A 20,016-nucleotide genomic window follows, 5' to 3' on the forward strand; every position below is an offset into this window, starting at 1 on the left:
GCCGCGTTCAAAGCGCGGGGAAACGGGGCCGCTGCGGGGCCGCAGCGCTGCGGGCGGCGCCCTTCTGCCGCGGGGAGAAGCTGCTGTCGGACCCCGGAGCTCACCCTCGCTCCGGGCGGGGGACGGAAAAGACACCGTGTAAGAGGAAAGATTTTCAACAAGGTTAAAGCTGCACTTTAATATTATCTATTTATTATTATCTTTAATAATACTTTATAATTATACAACTATTATAATAATAAATTATTTTATTTATTATTATTATTTTTTAAGGGTATTCAAACACTTCTCATTTGGAAAGTGGTTTCAGATTTAAGTTTCTTGCATTAGTAAAGCGCTAATGCAGGCGATTCTCATTGGGTAAAGTTTATGTATAAACTTGTAAGAAAAAAAAATTGAGCTGTTCATTTTGCAGGGACTTACATTATACAGTGTTATAGATGTATTATTAGTTTAAAATACTCAAGCAAACTTTCCCTTCTTTTTAGGCAAAAAGCAGCACTGCGGACATTATTTTTGTTCCTGTAAAATTGCATGGGCTCAGTTTGATCAAAATCAGTTGAATCAGCTTGTGACTGGCAAAAAAAAAAAATATGGTAAAGTCATGAAAGGAAGGAGAAGAATATGGCAAAGTCACGAAAGGCAGCAGCAGCAGCATATCTTGAAGTAGAATAAATTCTATATAGGTATTTGAACATTATCTTCTTTCCACTCTTAGGCTTTGAGAGCTGTTGTACACTAGAATATAAAACTGGATTTAATTGTCCCAGACAGAGCCTTCCTGCAAGCCATACGCTGAAGCCCTTTTGCTAGTTTGATCTTTGTGCTGTCCTTACCAACCCTGTAAAATAAGAGAATCTGTATGACATTTGCATAATGGTTATTCACATACTAGAAGAAGTTTCAGTGAATTCTCAGGCACCGATTTTCTCTGTGCTTTCCAGGTACCTTCAATAATTCCCATGATTCCCAAAGCTGATGTTTATGTTTTGGAAGAAAAGAGTGTTTTCTGCTCCAACCAGAACTCTGTTTTCATACTTTTCATATTTTCATACTGTGAAAGTGCTTGATGGGCAGCACAAAGTAGTAAGCATGGCCCAAAGCATTGCAGAAAAACATTTTGAGTCCCTGGTAGGCAATTACTACAGCAGTGGAATGGATCCTGTGAAGCATTTCCTCTTCAGCTCAGTTAATCAGAAACAGCCACAGTTCTTTCCCCCCCACCAAGAGCAGCTGGTACCATATAGAAACATGCATTCTTCTGGCATACAAAAGAAGAGGGATGTGGAATTCCTTGCTTCAACTTCTGGTCTTTTATGAACTCTTTCTGGTCTTTTATGAACTCTTAATCTTAAATTGACACTGTTTGACTGCTTAAGTAAAATTATAAAGTGAATGTTCATACTTGCTGTATGGAAATGCAAAGCTACCACTTGAATCTTATCATCAGAAAGTGAAATACTTGAATTCCACTTCACCTTTTGGACTGGTTTTTATACCACCATTACCTGGAGAGTCTAGGGAAAAAAAAAAATTCTTAAGGAAACTATTAAACCATAGAGTTGACTTTAAAAGGAGATAAAGTTGCCTCCCATTGCTTTCTACTTTGTTTTTTAAATTATCTACATGTTTCCTAAAATAATAAAAGAGGAAACAAGCTGTATAAGGATGAAGTCACTCCCCCTTGTAACCTAGCTAGATTAAGATTGCCTTTAAAAAGCACTGAACAAACACTTTTTACTCTTACTTTATTACTTTTTACAAAACTGTACAGGAATCACTTAAACCATTGATACAACTCATTAAGATTTTAACAGCCACCACTTGAGTTCACTCATTGGATATTCTGGGCTACTGAAAAAGTAAGCTATAAAGAAAACTATCTACAATGCAAAAGTTTAAAATAATTTACTGTTGTTCATAAATATTTTTTCATTCATTCTGAACATCTTTTAAGATATAAAAAATAAAAGACGAGAACAGAGGGTACTAGAAAATGACCTCCCTTATTATTACAGAGGCATTAAGGGAATTTGTGTGCCACTGCATGGCCCCGTTCTACCTCATACTCAATTTGAGAAAGAACAGTCCAGTTGTAATATAAAGAGCATAAAGTACATGGTTAAGTACTTCCAGTTAAAAAACAAGAACAAAAAAGTTAAAATCATCTTTATGGACTGAAAATGTTAAGTTTTAAAAGTCTTTTCATACATCAGAAATATTCAGAATTGTAGCAAAGTCTCACAAATTTATTTACTTATATAAAAACAGATTCAATCACAAATAGTCAGACTGAAGTCTTGTCAAATGCAAAATGCAGTATAAAAATAGAACACAATATACAAGACTAGAAGTAATTAAATATTACTGAACCCAAAGTAACACTGGTATAATTGTTATTTACAAAATCTTGCCTAATCTTTGAGTCCATCTTGAGCTAAAGTCATCATTTCCCTACTATTTTAACCAATTAACATGGAAGTCTGACAGCTGTAAATAATGAAGTGAAACCACTGTATACAAATATATGTACATTGAGGCACAGTACTTTGCGAAGACTTTGTTATCCAGTTGTTACTGTGATGGAAGAGCTGGTTTTAGTAGTTTACATTTTTAGAGGTGTCCTCCCAAACCCCTTACGCTGGTTATTTAGCACCTATCTGCAAATTCAGAAAGTCTGTTTTAGTAAAGTGGTCTCCTCAGAAAAATAAGTTTACTGTGGAAGTTGTGCCATTTGCTCATCACACAAGCACTTCTTGCTATGTGATACACAAGTTCTGGAGAAAGGAAATACGAAGTAGTCCTGATTAGTCTGTGCATTCAGTATTCTAAATGCAGTTACTGGACAAGCACCAAACAAGCCCACATTTCTGTTGTGGAAAGCAGTATCATGACAGCAGGTATATACATTATTTTAAATACTTATAGAAATTTAATATACAAATGGCTCTGAATATACAATAAAATAATGTGTGAGGAAGAAAAAAAAATAAAAAAATCAAGCTATGGTGAGAGTACCACTATTAGGTCCATCCACATGAAGTATTCCTGGTGTTAGCAATTTTAAGGGAATTCAAGAGACAGGCTGTTTATCGTTTGTCTGGATATTTCAAGATGAATTCCTTCAAGATAATGCAAGAACCTATTAAAAGAAAAGTCAGAGTGACTACAAGAGGATAAAGTTTTTTCCAAATGCTAGGCAATACTTTCAGTGTTTAGAGAAGGCAAACATTCATCTTTCTTGTCTGGAATTATTTGACAAAGTATTTTACTATAATTCTTAACTACCCTGCATATTGAAGTGTAACAAGATTTAGGAAAACCAAAACCTACCTTCTTTTAGTCTTTCCTTGCTCTTTAAGCTTCTCAGACCTACAGATACTGCGAAGAGTGGGGAGGTATTCAACTATGCTGGCTTGTTTATTACCCAGGTTTAAAGGTGTTCTGGAAAACACAGTTCTGATGACTGCCAGCCTCTTCTGCGCTTTTTTGTGAATGCTAAAACAGAGAATGAATATTGTTTCTTGTTCAAAAACGTTTAGTGCCCATTTTATACCTTTAATACCAAATCCACTTGTTTAAAACTCTGTTAAAAGATACAGATGTCCAAATACGCTTTCCACTGGGCTAGATTAGATACCTGAGACTTCTAATCATATTCTACTTACGCAGCATCACAAAAGTTGCAGTTAGGACACAGAAACATGAGGGACAGTCAGCTGTTCTGCCAATCTTCCACGCTTAACTACAGAGACTAGTCTGGGGAGGTCTTCACGATCTAGTCCTTGTGCATGTGAGCTTTGGCACACCTGTCAGGCCAGGCATCCCAAAGCATCTGTTGTCTTCAGAAGTAGTGTCATGTGATTGGTATTTGCCAGAATGTCAATATCAGATTAAATTTATTGTAATGTATATAATCAGGTCAATGTTTTACTCATAATATATTGGCTGAACTTGGTAATATGTTTAGACAGTTACATCTGTTTGACATTGCTGCTCAATCAGGTACTGACTTACAGAAATATAAGTATAACCTAATTTCCTATTTAGGCACCTGAATAGGTTTTCTTCACCGATTATGCCAACTTCATGTATGATTACTAGTTTGCTTTTTTATTAAAGCCAGTCTTTCATATCAATACTTGCTAACGGTAATGGACTTTTTGATCTTTTATAAATATATTAAAAGTTACTCTTTTCCAGCATAAGTTAGTACAAAAATACTGCAGTAACTTTGCTCTAAATTGTTAGGTCTTCATCAAGCAACACCTACACCTTTAATACAGATTCAATATAACCAGTCACTGAATGAAAAATTCACGTCTAGTATTTGCAGAAGTAATCTACCTTAAAAAAGCCCTTCCCTTAGGCTGTTTTGTTTTGTCTTTTTGTAAATAAACTGACCAGATTAAGGCTACCATTCCTGAACAACATTACAATCAGGTTATTCAAACAAGGAAAGTCACCTTTTTGCAACAATTAACAAGTAGTTAGTTTAGCATCATTTAAAAGTGAACAATTTCTTCCAGTGTTCTGAGATACACATTCATCCCAGTGTGAATGTTTCGTTGTATGTATAGTATCTGAAACAGTCCTACTTGCTGTGAAGTGCTTTCCTTCACAAGTAACTGCATTATATTCCAGGAAATATTAGCACGGTCTTACCTTGAATCAGGTGACTGACTGAGGGATACATAATTTCTTGTGTTTGAAATACGCAGAGTAAGTCCCTCAAGTTCATCACTTTCAGGTGTTTTACTGGTACCCAAAGAGGCCTCCAAGTGTTTTGAAATATTAACAGAACATTTATGAAAACTGAGTGCTTCAATAGTTGCCTTGAGTTCACTACAGCTCTGGGAATTCCACCAATCAGTATTTTCTATACTGAATTCATCACAAAGACCATTTTTGATTTTGCCATTTGTCCAATTAAATCCTTCATCTTTAGAAAACTCCAGTGGTTCCTTGGTATTAGTGTTTATACAGCAATCTAAAAAAGACATGTTCTCCACAAATTCAGTCAGTGAGTTTAGACACTGAAAAACAAGAGCAGATCTTTTCTCACTTGCTGTTTTTTTTTTAATTTCCATTTTTTCTTCTTCTTTATCCATCAATTTTAATTCCTCTTTGTTTACTTCAGCACATGATATAGGACTATCTGATGGCAAAGTTATAAATTCAGCTGAGTAGTTCAGTCCAGTATCAAATAAATCACTATCATCCAATATATCAAGCTTTTTCTGGTTCTTTGTCTTTTTAGACTTTTTTCCAGAGCTACTTTTCCCAGTGCAGTAACTATTAATAGATCTGTTATTTGAAGAAACTACAGTAGTCCTTTCAAGTATGGAGTTAGAGGCTTCACACTGGTTTGGAAGAACATGCACTGGTAAAGGAAGAATATATTCAAGATTACTATATATAAAATCCACTTTCTTCATCTGGAATTCTGTGAGAAGCTGTATCAATTTATTCCATTCATCCATGGTTGTGATTTTGTGCTGCAAAATAGTAATTGGGGGGGGGGGGAAGTATTGATGCATTAAAATAATTTTTTGAAAAGAAATAATGTTTTTACATGAAGTCTCCTATTTTTAGCTTTATACTCATAAGGCAAGGGACTGTTTGCTTGAAGGAGGCTGCACCAACTTGGGTTAATTGCTACAGGGTATCAATTTCTAAAACAATTTTTTATTTTTTTTTCAAAATATTTTCTTCTAAGATGCTATTCATCATAACAATTACATACAATTATCAGAACATATGCATAGCAATTATTCAAAGTATTAGCTAGTCAACTAAAAAAATACCTTAAGAAACGTAAACAAGTCTTCTGAAGGCAACAAGATATTCTTAAGGCCAAGCAATGTCTCTACACAGCCTGTATCACATTTTGGAAACTCCCAGAGATGTGTATCAGCTTGAGAAAAATCAGTCTTGGAATCAGTAGTCTTTTCAGAATTAATTACTTCATCTGCCTTATTTGTCTCATCTCCTCCTGCACAAAGATAACATGCTTTACTTGAAAAGGAAAAGTTGCATCATGAAATAGTTGATTTTTTCCCCCCTTTTTGCCTCAATTACTTTTTTAAAGGATACTATAAAAAGTCTTTAAGAAATTCTTCTCTTACTGCAGTTCTGAATGAATATAGCAACTTTTTAATTAATCATCCCCATCCTCATCATTTCCTTTCCTTAAGTCCCGTTGATTTGCCCACTCTCCCTTCTTTGTAATCAACCATTTGAAACAGGCTCTTCTTCCTCTTATGTACCAATAGCCTCTCTCATGCATCTGCTGAAAATACTCTTCCCAAACCCTTTGGGATCAAGTTCTCCTTACCTTTTCTACCTGCTTGCTTGGTGAGTTACGTACAACTCAAGTAGATGACTGAAGAAATGCAAACTCTGAGCTGAAGTGAACTGCTATTGGCTCCCTACTCTGCCCACTTTTGCGCAAGAGGAATGGGAGATAAATTATTACCCGTCATTACCGTACTTTAGAGGTACAAGTACATCAAACTTCTAGACCCTTATGTATATATAATGAGGTCTTGAAGTAGAAAAAAACAAAACAAAAAGAACAACAAAAAGCCCCAAATGTTTAGGCATCTTAACGTTACCAGCTATTCATACACGTCTAAGAAAGATTCTCAATCTTAACATGAATTTGATTAAATCAAATCAATTTTTTTAAATTAGATCAACCTACCATGGAGTGCCAAACGTTTATCTTTCAAGCATCCACCTCCACTTCTAACCCAAAATTGTAAGAAAAGAACACTTTGTCTGATATCACAGTTATTTGTGGTTAACAAAGCAGCTAAGTCTTTCACATCCGTTCGTAAATTTTCAGCCAAACACAGCACTTGCAGATAGCTAGCAGCATTTATCTAAACAAAAGTTAAGACAAAGATTACTGAAAAACAACTCTTATCCATCCAGACATAAATAACAGAAGCAAGTTGTTCTATATATGCTTGCAATACACCTTTCCTTCTAATACAGTACATTACAATTTATTAAAGTAGATTACAGTTATATTAAAACTTCTGTAGAAGAGCAGAATTTTGTGCCAAATCCAAATAGTCCACATCACGGAATTAAGCTCAATTTAAGAATTTAACCATATGGACCTTGTTTCTCATCACAAAAGAGCAGGTTTTAGTGAACTATATTCACCTTAAAGGCTTTCCTTTCTTTTAAGCCTGCTCTTTATCAGATGGCCCAAAAGATTTTCAATATTACACCCCCCACACCCATTTTCCAAAAGTTAGTTCCTACTGATTCTCATTTACTTAGGTTTCTAATATAATATATAACTATTTGCTATACAGAATATCAATATTATATTAAATCCATATATTGTATTAAAGGTTTATATTAAAGAAATAACCCATCATATTTTTACAATAGTTCCTTTACTTTTCAATGAATGAACCAGCACTGGCATAATCAGTTTTCAAAACAAAATTAGACATATCTTGTATGAATTATTCCATACTGAAAACTGAATTAAGAGATGTATTTATTGTAATTCCCTCACAAATACTAAATGATTATGAAAATAAAACCTCTGGGCTAACAATCACTAACTCTACGTGTAAAGATAAGTACCTCCTATATATCCTTGCATTTAAAAAGGAAAAAAAGAAAAAAATAAAGTAGTTTTCCAGTGAAATAGATACCATAAGCTAGATATAAACCTACATCAACATTTAAGTTTCAAGCTTAAATTAACTGACAAATATTTGCTTGGATGTACGTCCATTTCCAAACACAGACTTACCAAAGAAGGGGTTCTAAAGTTGATTTCTTCAAAATAGCCATCAAACATTAAACTAAACGTTGGATCTACATAAAGAGATACCAGTTAACTGTCATGAAATTACATTCAGAATGATTTTCTTTAATCATTAAAGCAGTCAGTTGAAGCATCTTTACTTGAATACTAACAAACTCATTTTATAGTCTCCAGACTCATTAAATTTTACATTCAGGAGCTGCATTCGACCATTACTATTTAAATCATCCTAGTCAAATAGGCTCTTCTGTCTGGAAAGCCTGATTACTGAAATAAACACTACTCACCATTAGTAGTAAGAATTACAGGCCTCTTTGCAGTTGCCATGAACGTCTTTATTGCATTGAGAAACCCTGCATCTTCATCAAATATTATATCCACCTACAGAAAACACAAATGAAGTGCAAAATGCCAATAGCTTCAGCAATAGGTACAAGCTGTGAAAGCTGTCAGACAATGTTAACTACAGAATAAGGCTTTTAAGATTAATATAGATTTTTGAACATCTGTGGGCCATGATAGTAAACATGCTTCAAGTAAGGTCCACTTGTCATCACACAGCCCTTTGATCAGTCTTCTGTGCTCGAGCTCCTCCCGCCCCCCCCCCTTTTTTTTAAATAGAATTGCACCAGTGATGTTCTGTAGGATAAACCCACAGTTGGCAACATTGCTGTACATCCTTAATCTAGTTAAAATTACATTCTGGGCTGTAATTTTGCATTCTTAATTTAAGACCTAAAGATGTTTTGGGGTAAGAGGACTTCATTGAAGAAAAAAAAAGAAGAGAAATCTAATATGGGCTTAGATATTGTAACTACTGGGATGGTTATAGTGACCGTTTTAAACTGTCTCAGAGCATTTAATTAGTCTAAAATTAGAAATCAATCCTTTTGCATAAGCAAAGAAATTAAATTAGTAGAATCTTGCAAACTGTTCCAACAGTGAGTAACTATTGATAGTCAAGCAATACGTAGTTTCTTCATCTTTAAAATATGTTTGTAAAATAATGATCAGTGATAAATTTGTGCAAGTCTGATTAAGAAAATACTCAGGAGATGAAGTAATTAAGCACTGAATTCATTTTTAAAAAGTTGATAAGCCTTACAACTTGAATCTGCCTAGAAGCCTTACAGAGGAAAAAGTTAATTTCTTTAGACATAACAAAAGTATGTATTGCTCACATCAATATTTCACCTGAGTTTTACCTCTTCAAAGAGAATGAGAGATGTCGCACTTTTTCTGTTGTGTTCTCCTCCTTCAGCTTCTTTGTTTACTGACTTAATTTCAGCATCTTTCTTTTCTTCACATGAATCCTGATTATTTTCTGCAGACAGGTGAAGAATTAATGATAAAGGAGGATTGAAACCATTTAATATGCATTCTAAACACTGGTTTCCAAAAACACCCAGTGTATAAGCTACTTAAGAAAATCTACACTGACACAAAGTTTTAGATATCTGACCTAAATTCTTTTCTGATGTCTCATTTAAAAGAAAAGATATGAGAAATTTGCTGGGAATTCGCTAGCGTGTGGTGATGGGCTGACTCTTTGCAAAATTAATGTGAGCTATGATGTGTTGGGGCATGGCATAGATGCTCTGTAAGTTCTTCAAGACAAAGTAATGCAATTGCCTGAAAAAAAAATGCTGGTTGTCCAAATACAATACTTTCTAAAAATCTGTCTTTAAGAGTCCTGATCCCATGAGACATTTGGAAACGTCCTTTCCAGTGTTTAGAGACTCATAGACTTCAATTTGTCTTTCTATGTATTAAAATCCACATTCTGTGATCAAACATTTTCTGGCTTTAGGGGACCCCTTAATTCTGTGGCAGCAGTTTTGTATGCACAAACACCATCTAGCACAACGACCATTTCACCCCAACCTGCAACAGGCACCAAAGCAGTATAAATGTGTTTACTACAGACAGTTTTTAAGTTTATGGTCTCTTGACTAAAAACTCTGAAAAAGACAAAGGAAAGCAAGCCAACTGTACTTAAGAATGTGTTAGATGGTCTGTGCACTAGTTAGGCTCTCCTGTACTGGAGTGTAATGCACTTTCTACGTAGATAAGTGCATCAGAGATATTAAGAAGCCCTTTCTGGCAGTTAGGGTATAATAAATACACTTATTCTACTCGTTTCTCCACCTATCTCCAGATATACAGTAGCACAGTATAGCTCTTCCATCTCCAGAGAAGATAAATAATCATTAAATAGCGATACCTACCTTTATTTTTTTCTTGCGATGTTACTATTCCATCATTATTCTTCTGTTTGGAAGAAATTTTGAAATAGTTTGCTAGTGTTTTAGGGGGTAAGCTTCGTTTTGCTCCTCTTGGTGAAAGTGGGGGTAAGCTTCGTTTTGCTCCTCTTGGTGAAAGTGGAGGTTTTCTTGGTGAAATAACTTTCTTAGGGGAATATATTTTTTCTGCAAGATATGTTTTTCATTAAACTCATGCTTGAAATATAATTCCTCAGGCAAATTTAGAGCAAATCCCCATTCAGCTGTTTTGTATATAGCACAGGATAGTTTTACTGTGCATATTTCTGCTTATTTTACTTTTCTCCTCCTGTTACAGGGAACAATTTCCGTTCAACATTCTATTCAACTGCCATAGCATTTACTCTACCACTGGAGATATAACCGATGAAGATAAAAGTCAGTTGTTCTAAGAAAGTCATTAAATAATTGGTACATAGCTGTGTGAACCAACTGAGCGTTTATTAATATGGTGGCCAGGTAAACTGAAATTTGCCATCTTTTTCAAAGAATTGATGTCTAAAAATTGTTTGGTGAGGTCAGTTTCTAAAAAAGACAGATATAGCTATGAAACTTACTTGGGGACTTGGCACTGTTACAGCTGTTAAAGAAGCAAGGTTTATGCGCATTTACGCCTTTTTTGTCCACCTGATGAGACTGAGTAGCTTCTTTTAGTTGAGACAGTATCTGTCTACCACTGCGCTGGCAAGAGGCATTAACTTCAAATATCTGCAATGATATTTAATTTATAAAAGAAAATTTAGACTTCTTGTATCACAATTGCTTTATACCACTAGTTACAATTAAGAAAAATGCCACTGAAAAGACTCCACAAACCTTAAAACCAAGTTCATGAGCACAAGCATATACTGCAGCAGTTTTTCCCACTCCTGGTGGGCCAGTTATCAGAACAGTATTGCAAAGGCTAGTCTCTTCCTCAATATCAGATTTATCATCTTTAAAGTCAAGGCTGTCCAAAGAATCTGTAGAATTATTTAAAAGAGAAAAAAGAATTGTTTGGACCGTTACCCTTTCATGTAATTTTATGCCAACATTAACAGGAAGCAGCTATGTATATGTATTTATTTTATTTTTAATTCTATCAGCACCTTGATGTTCTTTGTCCTCCTTTGCCCCTTTCTGGTTTCTTTTTTCTTCCCAATCAGCTCTTTTTTTCCATTCTTTTAGCCAACTATAAGGGGAAAGAACAGAAAAATAAATTACTCAGTAAAGTGACTCAAATTCAGATGGAACATAACATAATATTAGGAGAGATCAGCCACTTTTTCTCCCTCTCAAACTTAATCAAGTTCCTTCAGATTAAAAAAGTTTTGCTTGGCATTTGATTTTTTTTTTTTTTTTTTAAAGGAGGATTCTTTCTTCATTCTCCATTCTGTTAGTTGACTTGTATGAAAACAAGTCACTTCAGAAATTATGTAACAAGCTAGAGAATGCTTTGTCATTCATGGTAAGCATTGTCTGGCAGATGGATCATTAAACTCTGCATAGGAGTCACAACAATAACTTAAACCAACACAGAGACTTTAACAGAAAGCACAATAGGTTAGATGGACTTGAGCGCTAAATTACCGTCAACAGCAGAGGCAGTGCATCAAGATCAGGCTCAGGCATGCTTGCAGGAAAGTATAGACAAGTACTGATAAGTTGCTATCTCTCATTCATGTAGAGTAAACAAAAATAACCTGACAAAAATCAGTTTTTACTGAAATTGTAAGGACATTAAGTAATAAGTATTCCATTTTAACCCATGATCTAATGTAGCATTTCAGGTGTGCTTTTATTTGGTACCGTACAAATTTCTATAGTATTACTATAAAATAAACTATGAACAACATGTCATTCATACCAACTGAATGTCATTTCTGCAACTTTTTGGAAGAAAAACAAAGCAAAGGCCCCAAAACACACACCCTATGTCTTTTTCAAGCACAGTGTCAAATAGCTTCACTTAGCTTCACTTTAAGCATAATCAAGTAGTACAATGCTCTGGGTTATTTTAAGACAATGGATCCACGCTCGCATTTCTGACCTGTGTAGCTTTTCAATTTCTTTCTTGTTCCCTACAAGTTCACTGGAGTCTTGAGGCTGATACTTTTCTGTCCAGAGTACATCTTCCTTTTCAACACCTACAGAAAAATTACCCATTTTAAAGTATTTCTTCATCTGAAAGAGTTGAACAAATCTGGCAGAATATTAAGACTGAATAGGATTGTTGAATTTGGATCATGGGATTAAGACAAGGAAAAAACCCTTATAAGCAGAGAACATAAAAGCAGTTTCAGATCAGTATTTCAGAGAAAATTAATTCTTACCCACAAGGATATGAAGTAGGCTGTATGGAGAAAGCTACGAAAAATGAAGAAGGAAAAGACGGCATAAAATCCACTAGATGATACACATAAACATGTCCCAGTACAGGCTTACTATACAGCTTCTATGCATGAACTTACACAATTCGTCTGGCTCGTAAGAAAGACACAAAAGTAATAGTGACAATAATGAATATCCTTTGAATCCTTTACGTGGCCTRCTTATTTTATAATGTTCTCATGTTTCCTTGTTTCCTCTATACACTTACTGGAGGCAATCTGGAACTGTCCTGCACCACAGTGGAAGGATGACATATCACATATGTATTTTATCAGTGCAAAGATATTTAAACCAGACATAAAACTCAGTTACCTGAAGCTACATTTGGCTCTGATAAAACTTCAGCATCTTCTGTTGTAACATCCAGTTTCTGGGTCTTGTTTTTTCCCAAATGTGTTGCTAGTCCTGTCTCTGCTTGTTTTTTCCCTGCTATGGGAGCGCTAAGGTTCCTGGAAACTTTGGATTTTATCTCAGCCTCTGTACCTTCAATTCGTTTTCTTCTTTTTGATTTGCGGTCTTCAGTTTCTTTCCTTTTCCTTTTAGTTTCTTTCCAATTGTCAGAATGTTTTCTATTTACCTCAGACTTTGCAGTGCTATTTCTGTTTTCTAAGAGAAAACATATTACATCTCTTTAAAATTTCAAACAAATACACAGCTGTAATAGACATAGCTTAAGCCACATTTGAAAGAATTTGGTCAAAATGACCTAAAATATAAGGAGCAGTTTATTTCCAACAACAATATTCCTTCATTGAACAATTTCTGGAAGTTTCAAGTTGTCTTCTTATGCCACTGTTTGTTTTTGTGGGAGGTGGGATTTACTATGTAAATTACTAACCTTGTATACTGTTTTCAAAAAGCAATCGTTCTGTTTGCTTTTTTAGAAGCTTGTAAAAGTATTTTCTTACAGGAAACTGGGAGTTGAAGAACATGATCTCATCCAGTAAGTCCTTTCTGACTATTTCAGGAAAAACTGTTCGCTGGCCAGAGAACTGTAATATAGAATAAGAAGTCATTCAAAAATATTATACAGAACAGCAATGACAGTTTTTCATAATTTAAGACAACATTGGTAGGTGTCTTCTTAAGCCCAGTGATTAACAGAAAGCCCTGAAAAATCATCTAGTGTTATGATACAGAAGGGGCAAATCACAAAAAAAAATCCATAGCTGACATTTAATCAAGCTACAGGATTTTTATTTTATTTTTTTTAAACAATAGAGTCCTAACAGGTAACAAAAATTCTCAGTTTACTCTTCATTGTTATGGTAACAAAAAACACTTTTAAAGTACTAACCACAGGTGCAGAATGATTTCCAGTTAGTTTTGAATTCACAGTGGAAAATTCACCAAGTGAGATAGTGATATTTGTGACATTAGTGACTTCAGTATTCAGTTTCCTTAGCTTAGTTAATATAGGACATGATGGTGATTTCAGTTTCCACAGTGGATAACCTACCAAAAAAAAGAAAAAAAAAATTAAACCCTTTAACAAAACAGATGCAGCCACTGACAAGATATCCCACACTAAGAGGGAGTAAATACCCTTTCATTTACAGCTTGATCATGTCAAAGCCAAGCTTATTTGATTTACACTACACTGACTTTGTATTTTTACTAATTCAACCTCCCACAAGCAAAACAAATTTGCACACTTGTATATACAACATTTCTCCAGTAAATTGCTCCTGGGCTCTGCTCACTTTAAATAATAACCTGTGGCCTCACCGGTTCTCTGTAGGGCAGCTGTTCTCCCCAGGATTGTTTGTTGGTTGGTTTGTAATTATAAACTCAGTTAAGTTCTACTCTACCTTCTGCCATGCCCTTTAGTAAGAGCATTGTAGCACGCTCCCTCACTTAGCGGGGGAAAAGAACTGGGCTGCTCTTTTGAGAAGCATTTTGCCTTGTTAGAAGGAAACTGTTTCTGTCCCAATCAGTCCAACATGACTTTTATTCTCCAAATTAGAATTTGAAAGACTGATTTATTGATTACACATTAAGAACATTGTATCCGTACCCATAAATGTATATATTACTCTAGCATCAAACTAACATGAAAATTGCGTATATAAAAATTGGAAGCTTGTAAGTATTCCTTTCTTCCTGCAATACAAGAACAGCCAATTATTCCAGTCATAATAAGTTCTGTTTTCCAACTCTTTTCTTTTCTGTACAGATCTCCCAAAGATTTACTTGAAACTATTATATAGATTTATCAATGAGTGAACAAAAGCTTACACTCATCTTTCTGCTGTACATGGACAACTGTCTTAAAACAGGCACTTGCAACAGAGTATGCTTCCATTACTGCTGCTTTCTTCGCAATCTGTCTTTTCAGTGACTCTGGCAAACCACTCATCAAGAATTCACGTTTTGCTCTGAACTGATCACCATCTTGAGAATTTTCAGATGCATCTTGGCTTTAATGAAAACAGAAGTTTAAGAAAAAAATAATTACAACTACCAGATACATAGGGCTACAACAGAATTTAATAAAATTCACTTTACACGTTAAATAAGAAATAGTCTGGGAAAAAGTTAAAGTAAGCTTGAAATATATTTTAATTCTTAAGCAACTGTGATTTTGACCACTGACCTGCTTTCATCAAAGATCACAATTGGTTCATCTGCAGACTTTTGAACATTTTTGCCTAGGAATGAAGGTGGACAGCCCAGTTTTCCTTTAAAAAAGGAAAAGGAGGAGGGGAGAGGATTATGATTGGATTAGCACTGATATACAGCTCAACTTTCTTCTCTCATCATGTCTAGATTCTAACTTTGCTTCCCTCCTCACTATCTATACTTTCCATCTAATAACATTCCTAACAAGTTTCCTTTTCTTAAGGGAAAGCTGAGTATTTTAATCTCTGTAAAGGCACTGCATTAAGGAGACTTTCAGATTAAAAAAAATTTTCATGTAAAACCACACTATCCAGACCAATTAATATGGTTGTATTTCTAGTTATTTCATAACTATAGACATAACATTAAAAAACATAACATTAAAACATAACACTAGACATAACATTAAAAAAAATGCTTAAGTTACCATACTGTGCTTTGTAACTGCCAATAGTAGAAGACTACATCTTACTCGATTTTCAAACAAATAGTTTTCCCCAGTTGATTGGGGTGCGGAGGGAGAAGGAAGGGGGTGCAGTCAAAGAAACATGTAAAAAAATCTCTACATTATAATTCATGTCACAAAAAGGAAGGCTATACATATGAATATTAGATTTATCAAAACAAAAGATGAATGTACTATAAAGGCTATTTTATAAAATAAAGTACTTAATAACCATAATAAAAATTAAACATGTTTAGTAAAAACCCAATTACCATTTGAGTTCTTGGTAACCTTCACATTTCTAGACTTTTTCCCTAGAACATCATTGAGGCTCCGAAGTTTTGTTTGTTTTTGCTTCACATTCTGTGTTGTAGTAGTGACATTACTCAGGCTTGAATCTAAAATTATCACTGATTCCTAAAGGGAAAGCAAACAAAATAAGAAAGGACGTGCAATCTTTTCTCCTTTGTTAAGACCACCAACTAATGACAGGTACTTAGAAAACTGAAGACACTGCTACAGAGCTTGGAAATTAGTGAACATAATTTGAAAGTTATAAAATACTTTCATTAGTGTTGCCTACACAGAAATAGTATACAGAATTAATTTCTCCCAAGCCCAGTGTCCTCTTCGAACTACTAGGGACAACATATAAAGGCAGGCCAAAATTACTCATCTAAATTTAGATGTCTAAAACATATAGATCTGAGACAGATGCCTTGTTCTCTATAAGGTAGAGAAACAGTCACTTTTAGAGCATGACTACCTGGTCGCTACCTGGATTTTACAGATCTGCAATAGGATGATCTTTGCAGTCCAAGTCTGGCAGTTTTGCATTACTATTTGATATTTAGCATACCATTTTATCACTATGCACCTTATTTGATTCCTTAAGAGAAATGTTTGCAGGATAAGAAACATTTTTTTCTGCTTAAATAAGCCACAAAACTTGGAAAAAAATTTTTTTTTTCAAAGTATACAGGCTTACTTCATTTTCTTGCAGTTTTTTCTTTTCAGCAAGAGCTTGCTGTCGTGATGAGCGCCTCACAGGAGTTGATAAGTCTTCGTTAACCCTTGTTCTATTATGGCGTATAGCCTTTGCTTTTTCAACCAGCTGTTTTGCTTTGGATATATTTTTAGAAGTAGAACTCATCTATTAACAAAGTACAAAATAACTAAGATATCTAGCAATTTATAGCCATATATTCTCTAAGTACTTCACATATTAATATCATCCTTCACACTCATAAAAGCATATGATTTGAAGTTTATATCAAAAACAAAAAGTGAAAGACTGGAAAGAGGAGCAAACTGTGACAAGCTAAACATCCAGTTACAAATAATACAATACTTTTCAAAAGGGATTGAGAGCCCCACAAGGGGATCCTCCAGTTAACTTTATTACACAATACTAAATATTAATATAACTATACATATACAGTAAATGACACAGAATACTGGAACGCTTAAAGTGTTACATAAATTACCTTTATATTTTTGGAGGTAAACTCTTCATTTTTCATTGCTTCAGCTTTATTTGATTTTTTAGTTGCATTGATCCGTGTAAACCTCATTCTAATTAAGGAAAAGTGTTATGAAATTATTTTTAATAAAAGAAAATGTTACTCTAAATTTCATATTCTAAAGCCTTTAAAAATACAGTGTTGCAGAGAGAAACAAACCCCCTCACAGGTGTATTGTTTTTGTCTTTCAACATAAGCACAATTCTAGAGTCAACTCTGGTTCCACCATATTATTATCCAACATGGTCAATACTCATGCAACATTGGTATGCGTTACAATTAATTTATTATTACGTCTTACTCTTAAAATATCTGCAAGAAAAAGCGCAAAAAGACAGAATATATTCTAAAATGTTTACCTTATTGGGCTGTTTGCCTCAAAGGGTATTGTAATCACCTCAGCCTTATACACATTACTTTTCCTCAAGGGTTTCTTGCTTGCTTTTGGTGTGGAAGTCTGTAAAGGACTATTGCTTAATTCATTTTCACAAAAAGTATTTTTAATTCTGCTTTTTTTAGGTGTAACCTTTTTGGGTGTTTCAATTTTCTTCTGCCTTAAACTCCTCCTTAACTCATTCACTTTTGGACTTGATGAAATTCTTACATCGAAGGCATTGTCCTTAGTATGAACATTAGCTCCTGAATATTCATCTTTGTTATAATCGCTACTATTTGAGACACTCATTTCCTTATTTTCCAAGGCCTTCTTTCTTCTCTTTCCATTTTTCTGAAACTTATTAGGTCTTTTTTTTTTAGTTCTACTGTTTTCAGGGCTATAATGTGCATGTTTGTCCACATAATCTTCTGGTATTTCACTTTCTAATCTCTTATTTGAAGCAATGTCACCTCCTTCTGTTCCTTCTTTTTCTTTTGAAGACTTTGTAATGACTTGTTTTAATTTTCCAGGTGCCTTTTTAACTCCACTTTTTATTACATCCGATGTTGGTTGTCTAAAGGCTTTCATAAACTGATGCCTTTCTTCCAGGGAACATTTTGACTTTAAAGATTCTGATCCTGCAGTCTCTAATACAGCCAACTCCAGTTCCTCTTCCTCAATAACAACATTAGATTTTCTTTTCTGAGTAATCTGTTCAGTTTGTTCACTCTCCAAGAGGAGTGGACTACTTTCTTTTTCCCCTGCACATCCTTTTTGCTTCAAAAAAATGGAAGCTAGTTTCCTGGAAGCTTTGGGGGGAACGGAATGAATTTGTGCAAGGACAGTTACTGTTTTAAGTGGTAGCTGTTGAGATTCCTCAGACTTTTCGGGATCACTAATGCTATCACTTTTAACAGTTTCATTTGCTGTGACAGAATTGTCCAGTGTTAGCTTTGTGCCATCTTCAACATGATCTACATTATCTTCTCCTTGACTCTTCAAGAAGTCCTCAAATGACACAGTTATTATACTATCATTTACCTGTGATGGCTTATCATCTATCTGAACTTCAAAACTTGAGTCACTAATAGTAACCTCACACTCTATATTAGGAGATACCATTTTTTTCTTATCGTCAGGTTCCTTTTTAGAATTTTCGTTCAGCTGGTTTTCAGATGAAAACCTTTCAGACAAGCACATATTTACTTTGTGCTTCCTTTTCCTTGATTTTCTTATACTATTTTTCATTCTGTTTATTTCAGAGCCAACTTTCTTAGCATTTTTTCTGTAGGCGACATTGTTTGAGATGTTCTCACTTTGCAGATTATCTTCTGCTAATTCTACACAGTTTTGGTCAACTAAAGCATGGGTGGCAGTAAAAGCATTAGCATCTTGTTTTGGTCCTGTTGTTTCTCTGCTGCTGTCATCGCTATTAATTTCTATTACACGTTCATGCTCAGATTCTTTCATCCCTCCTAGTTTATTATTTAAATTAACTCTCTTCCCTTTCCTCTTCAGCTTTGAAGGTGGTTTCAAAGGTGAGTTACAATCTCTGTCATCAGCATCCGACTGTATTTTATTTTCTCCAGCTACGACTGGTGATGTAGCTTTCTCAGTTATAGATGCCTTTTTAAAATAATCCAGTATATTGTTGGGTTTTGGTGGTGACAACACTTTATCCACTGGTTTTGCTAGTGGTGAAAAGTATCTTGTGATTGTTTTTACAGAAGCATCTTCTTCTCGTCGTTTCTTGCATGGCTAGAAAGAAGTTCAGCGTTAATATTAGTTTTTTAAAAAAACCTAAAATGACAGATAATATAGAAATATAAAGCAGGACAGTATCTGAGGCATATATTCAGGACGGTACTTTTCTGGAAGATAAAAATCTTGTGTCAAAGCACTAAGAACGTGCACATGTCAGTTTTATCTCAGTTTTTTTCAGGAGGCATCTAAAACTTGAAATAAAGATTTTGCCATTGGAAAAAAAATTAACCCCCCATTCTGAACCTTACTCTACACATTCGAGACCCCCAACACTGACAGTGAGCACAGGGTCTTCAGGGCAGCTCTGCAAAGATCTGCCGCTTCTTCACTCGAGTTGGGGAGCTCTGCCTTCGAGCCACGTTCCACCTATTAGTTACCTTGCGATGCTGGCCAGAGCGTATGCTTGCAGAGCATTTAGCCAAAGAATCACAGAACTGATGAAGGATGTATGGTTCTACCCGTAACGAAAACATCTACCTCTCCGAAGAAGAAACCACCCCTTTCAAACTACTTCAAGAAACGGAACACACTAAACAGCGTCATGTTTCTGAGAAAGAAGACTAAGAATTTTATGATTTCCTTGTTCGTTTTAATAAACTTCAGAAATCAGCTAAACTGTTCTGAAACCGCACCAGCAGCGTGTCAGCAGCGCAGCCCCACGCGCCGCTCGCCCGCGTGGGAGCGACGCGCGAGACACCGCCTTTGTGCGCAGCCCGGCGCAGCTCGCTGAAGAGCGAGCAAGTTTTTACCATTTCCGTAAAACCTCCCGAAACAGCTGAGTCCACGCCGGCCCCTCAGCTCCGCCGGAGCGGAGCCGCCTTGTCCCCGGCGCCGCC

At 35.2% G+C, this 20,016-nt stretch overlaps 1 protein-coding gene across 3 annotated transcripts; it reads right to left on the bottom strand.

The window, feature by feature from the left end:
* Positions 1 to 1,736: 1,736 nt before the first annotated feature.
* ATAD5 (ATPase family, AAA domain containing 5) lies at positions 1,737 to 19,174 on the bottom strand. Of its 3 annotated transcripts, XM_026067454.1 has the most exons (23): positions 17,400 to 18,974; positions 17,005 to 17,092; positions 16,506 to 16,670; positions 15,790 to 15,934; positions 15,047 to 15,131; positions 14,689 to 14,870; positions 13,748 to 13,905; positions 13,289 to 13,442; positions 12,763 to 13,056; positions 12,110 to 12,206; positions 11,169 to 11,251; positions 10,897 to 11,042; positions 10,638 to 10,788; positions 10,168 to 10,227; positions 10,027 to 10,131; positions 9,004 to 9,122; positions 8,086 to 8,179; positions 7,784 to 7,848; positions 6,707 to 6,887; positions 5,808 to 5,995; positions 4,666 to 5,498; positions 3,334 to 3,498; positions 1,737 to 3,142 (listed from the first exon to the last, which is right to left on the bottom strand). In XM_026067454.1, the coding sequence occupies exons 1-23, from the start codon at positions 18,884 to 18,886 to the stop codon at positions 3,064 to 3,066; spliced, it is 5,124 nt and encodes a 1,707-aa protein (XP_025923239.1). In that variant the 5' UTR covers positions 18,887 to 18,974; the 3' UTR covers positions 1,737 to 3,063. The 3 variants fall into 3 exon arrangements, with proteins under 3 accessions (XP_025923239.1, XP_025923241.1, XP_025923240.1); XM_026067456.1 differs by having other exon boundaries at positions 10,027 to 10,227; positions 17,400 to 19,174; XM_026067455.1 differs by lacking the exon at positions 16,506 to 16,670 and having other exon boundaries at positions 10,027 to 10,227.
* Between the last annotated feature and the right edge of the window lie 842 nt (positions 19,175 to 20,016).

Source organism: Apteryx rowi, unplaced genomic scaffold (assembly GCF_003343035.1).
Source record: "Apteryx rowi isolate R43461 unplaced genomic scaffold, aptRow1 scaffold_26, whole genome shotgun sequence".
Taxonomy (NCBI): domain Eukaryota; kingdom Metazoa; phylum Chordata; class Aves; order Apterygiformes; family Apterygidae; genus Apteryx; species Apteryx rowi.

Coding starts and splice junctions, on each gene's coding strand:
- ATAD5 (XM_026067456.1), bottom strand. CDS start 18,886: ATGAAAGAATCTGAGCATGAACGTGTAATAGAAATTAATAGCGATGAC. Junction 8,180..9,003: donor CTCTCATTCTCTTTGAAGAG/GTAAAACTCAGG, acceptor TGTTTTCTGTAG/GTGGATATAATATTTGATGA. Junction 3,143..3,333: donor CAAGGAAAGACTAAAAGAAG/GTAGGTTTTGGT, acceptor TTCTTTTAATAG/GTTCTTGCATTATCTTGAAG.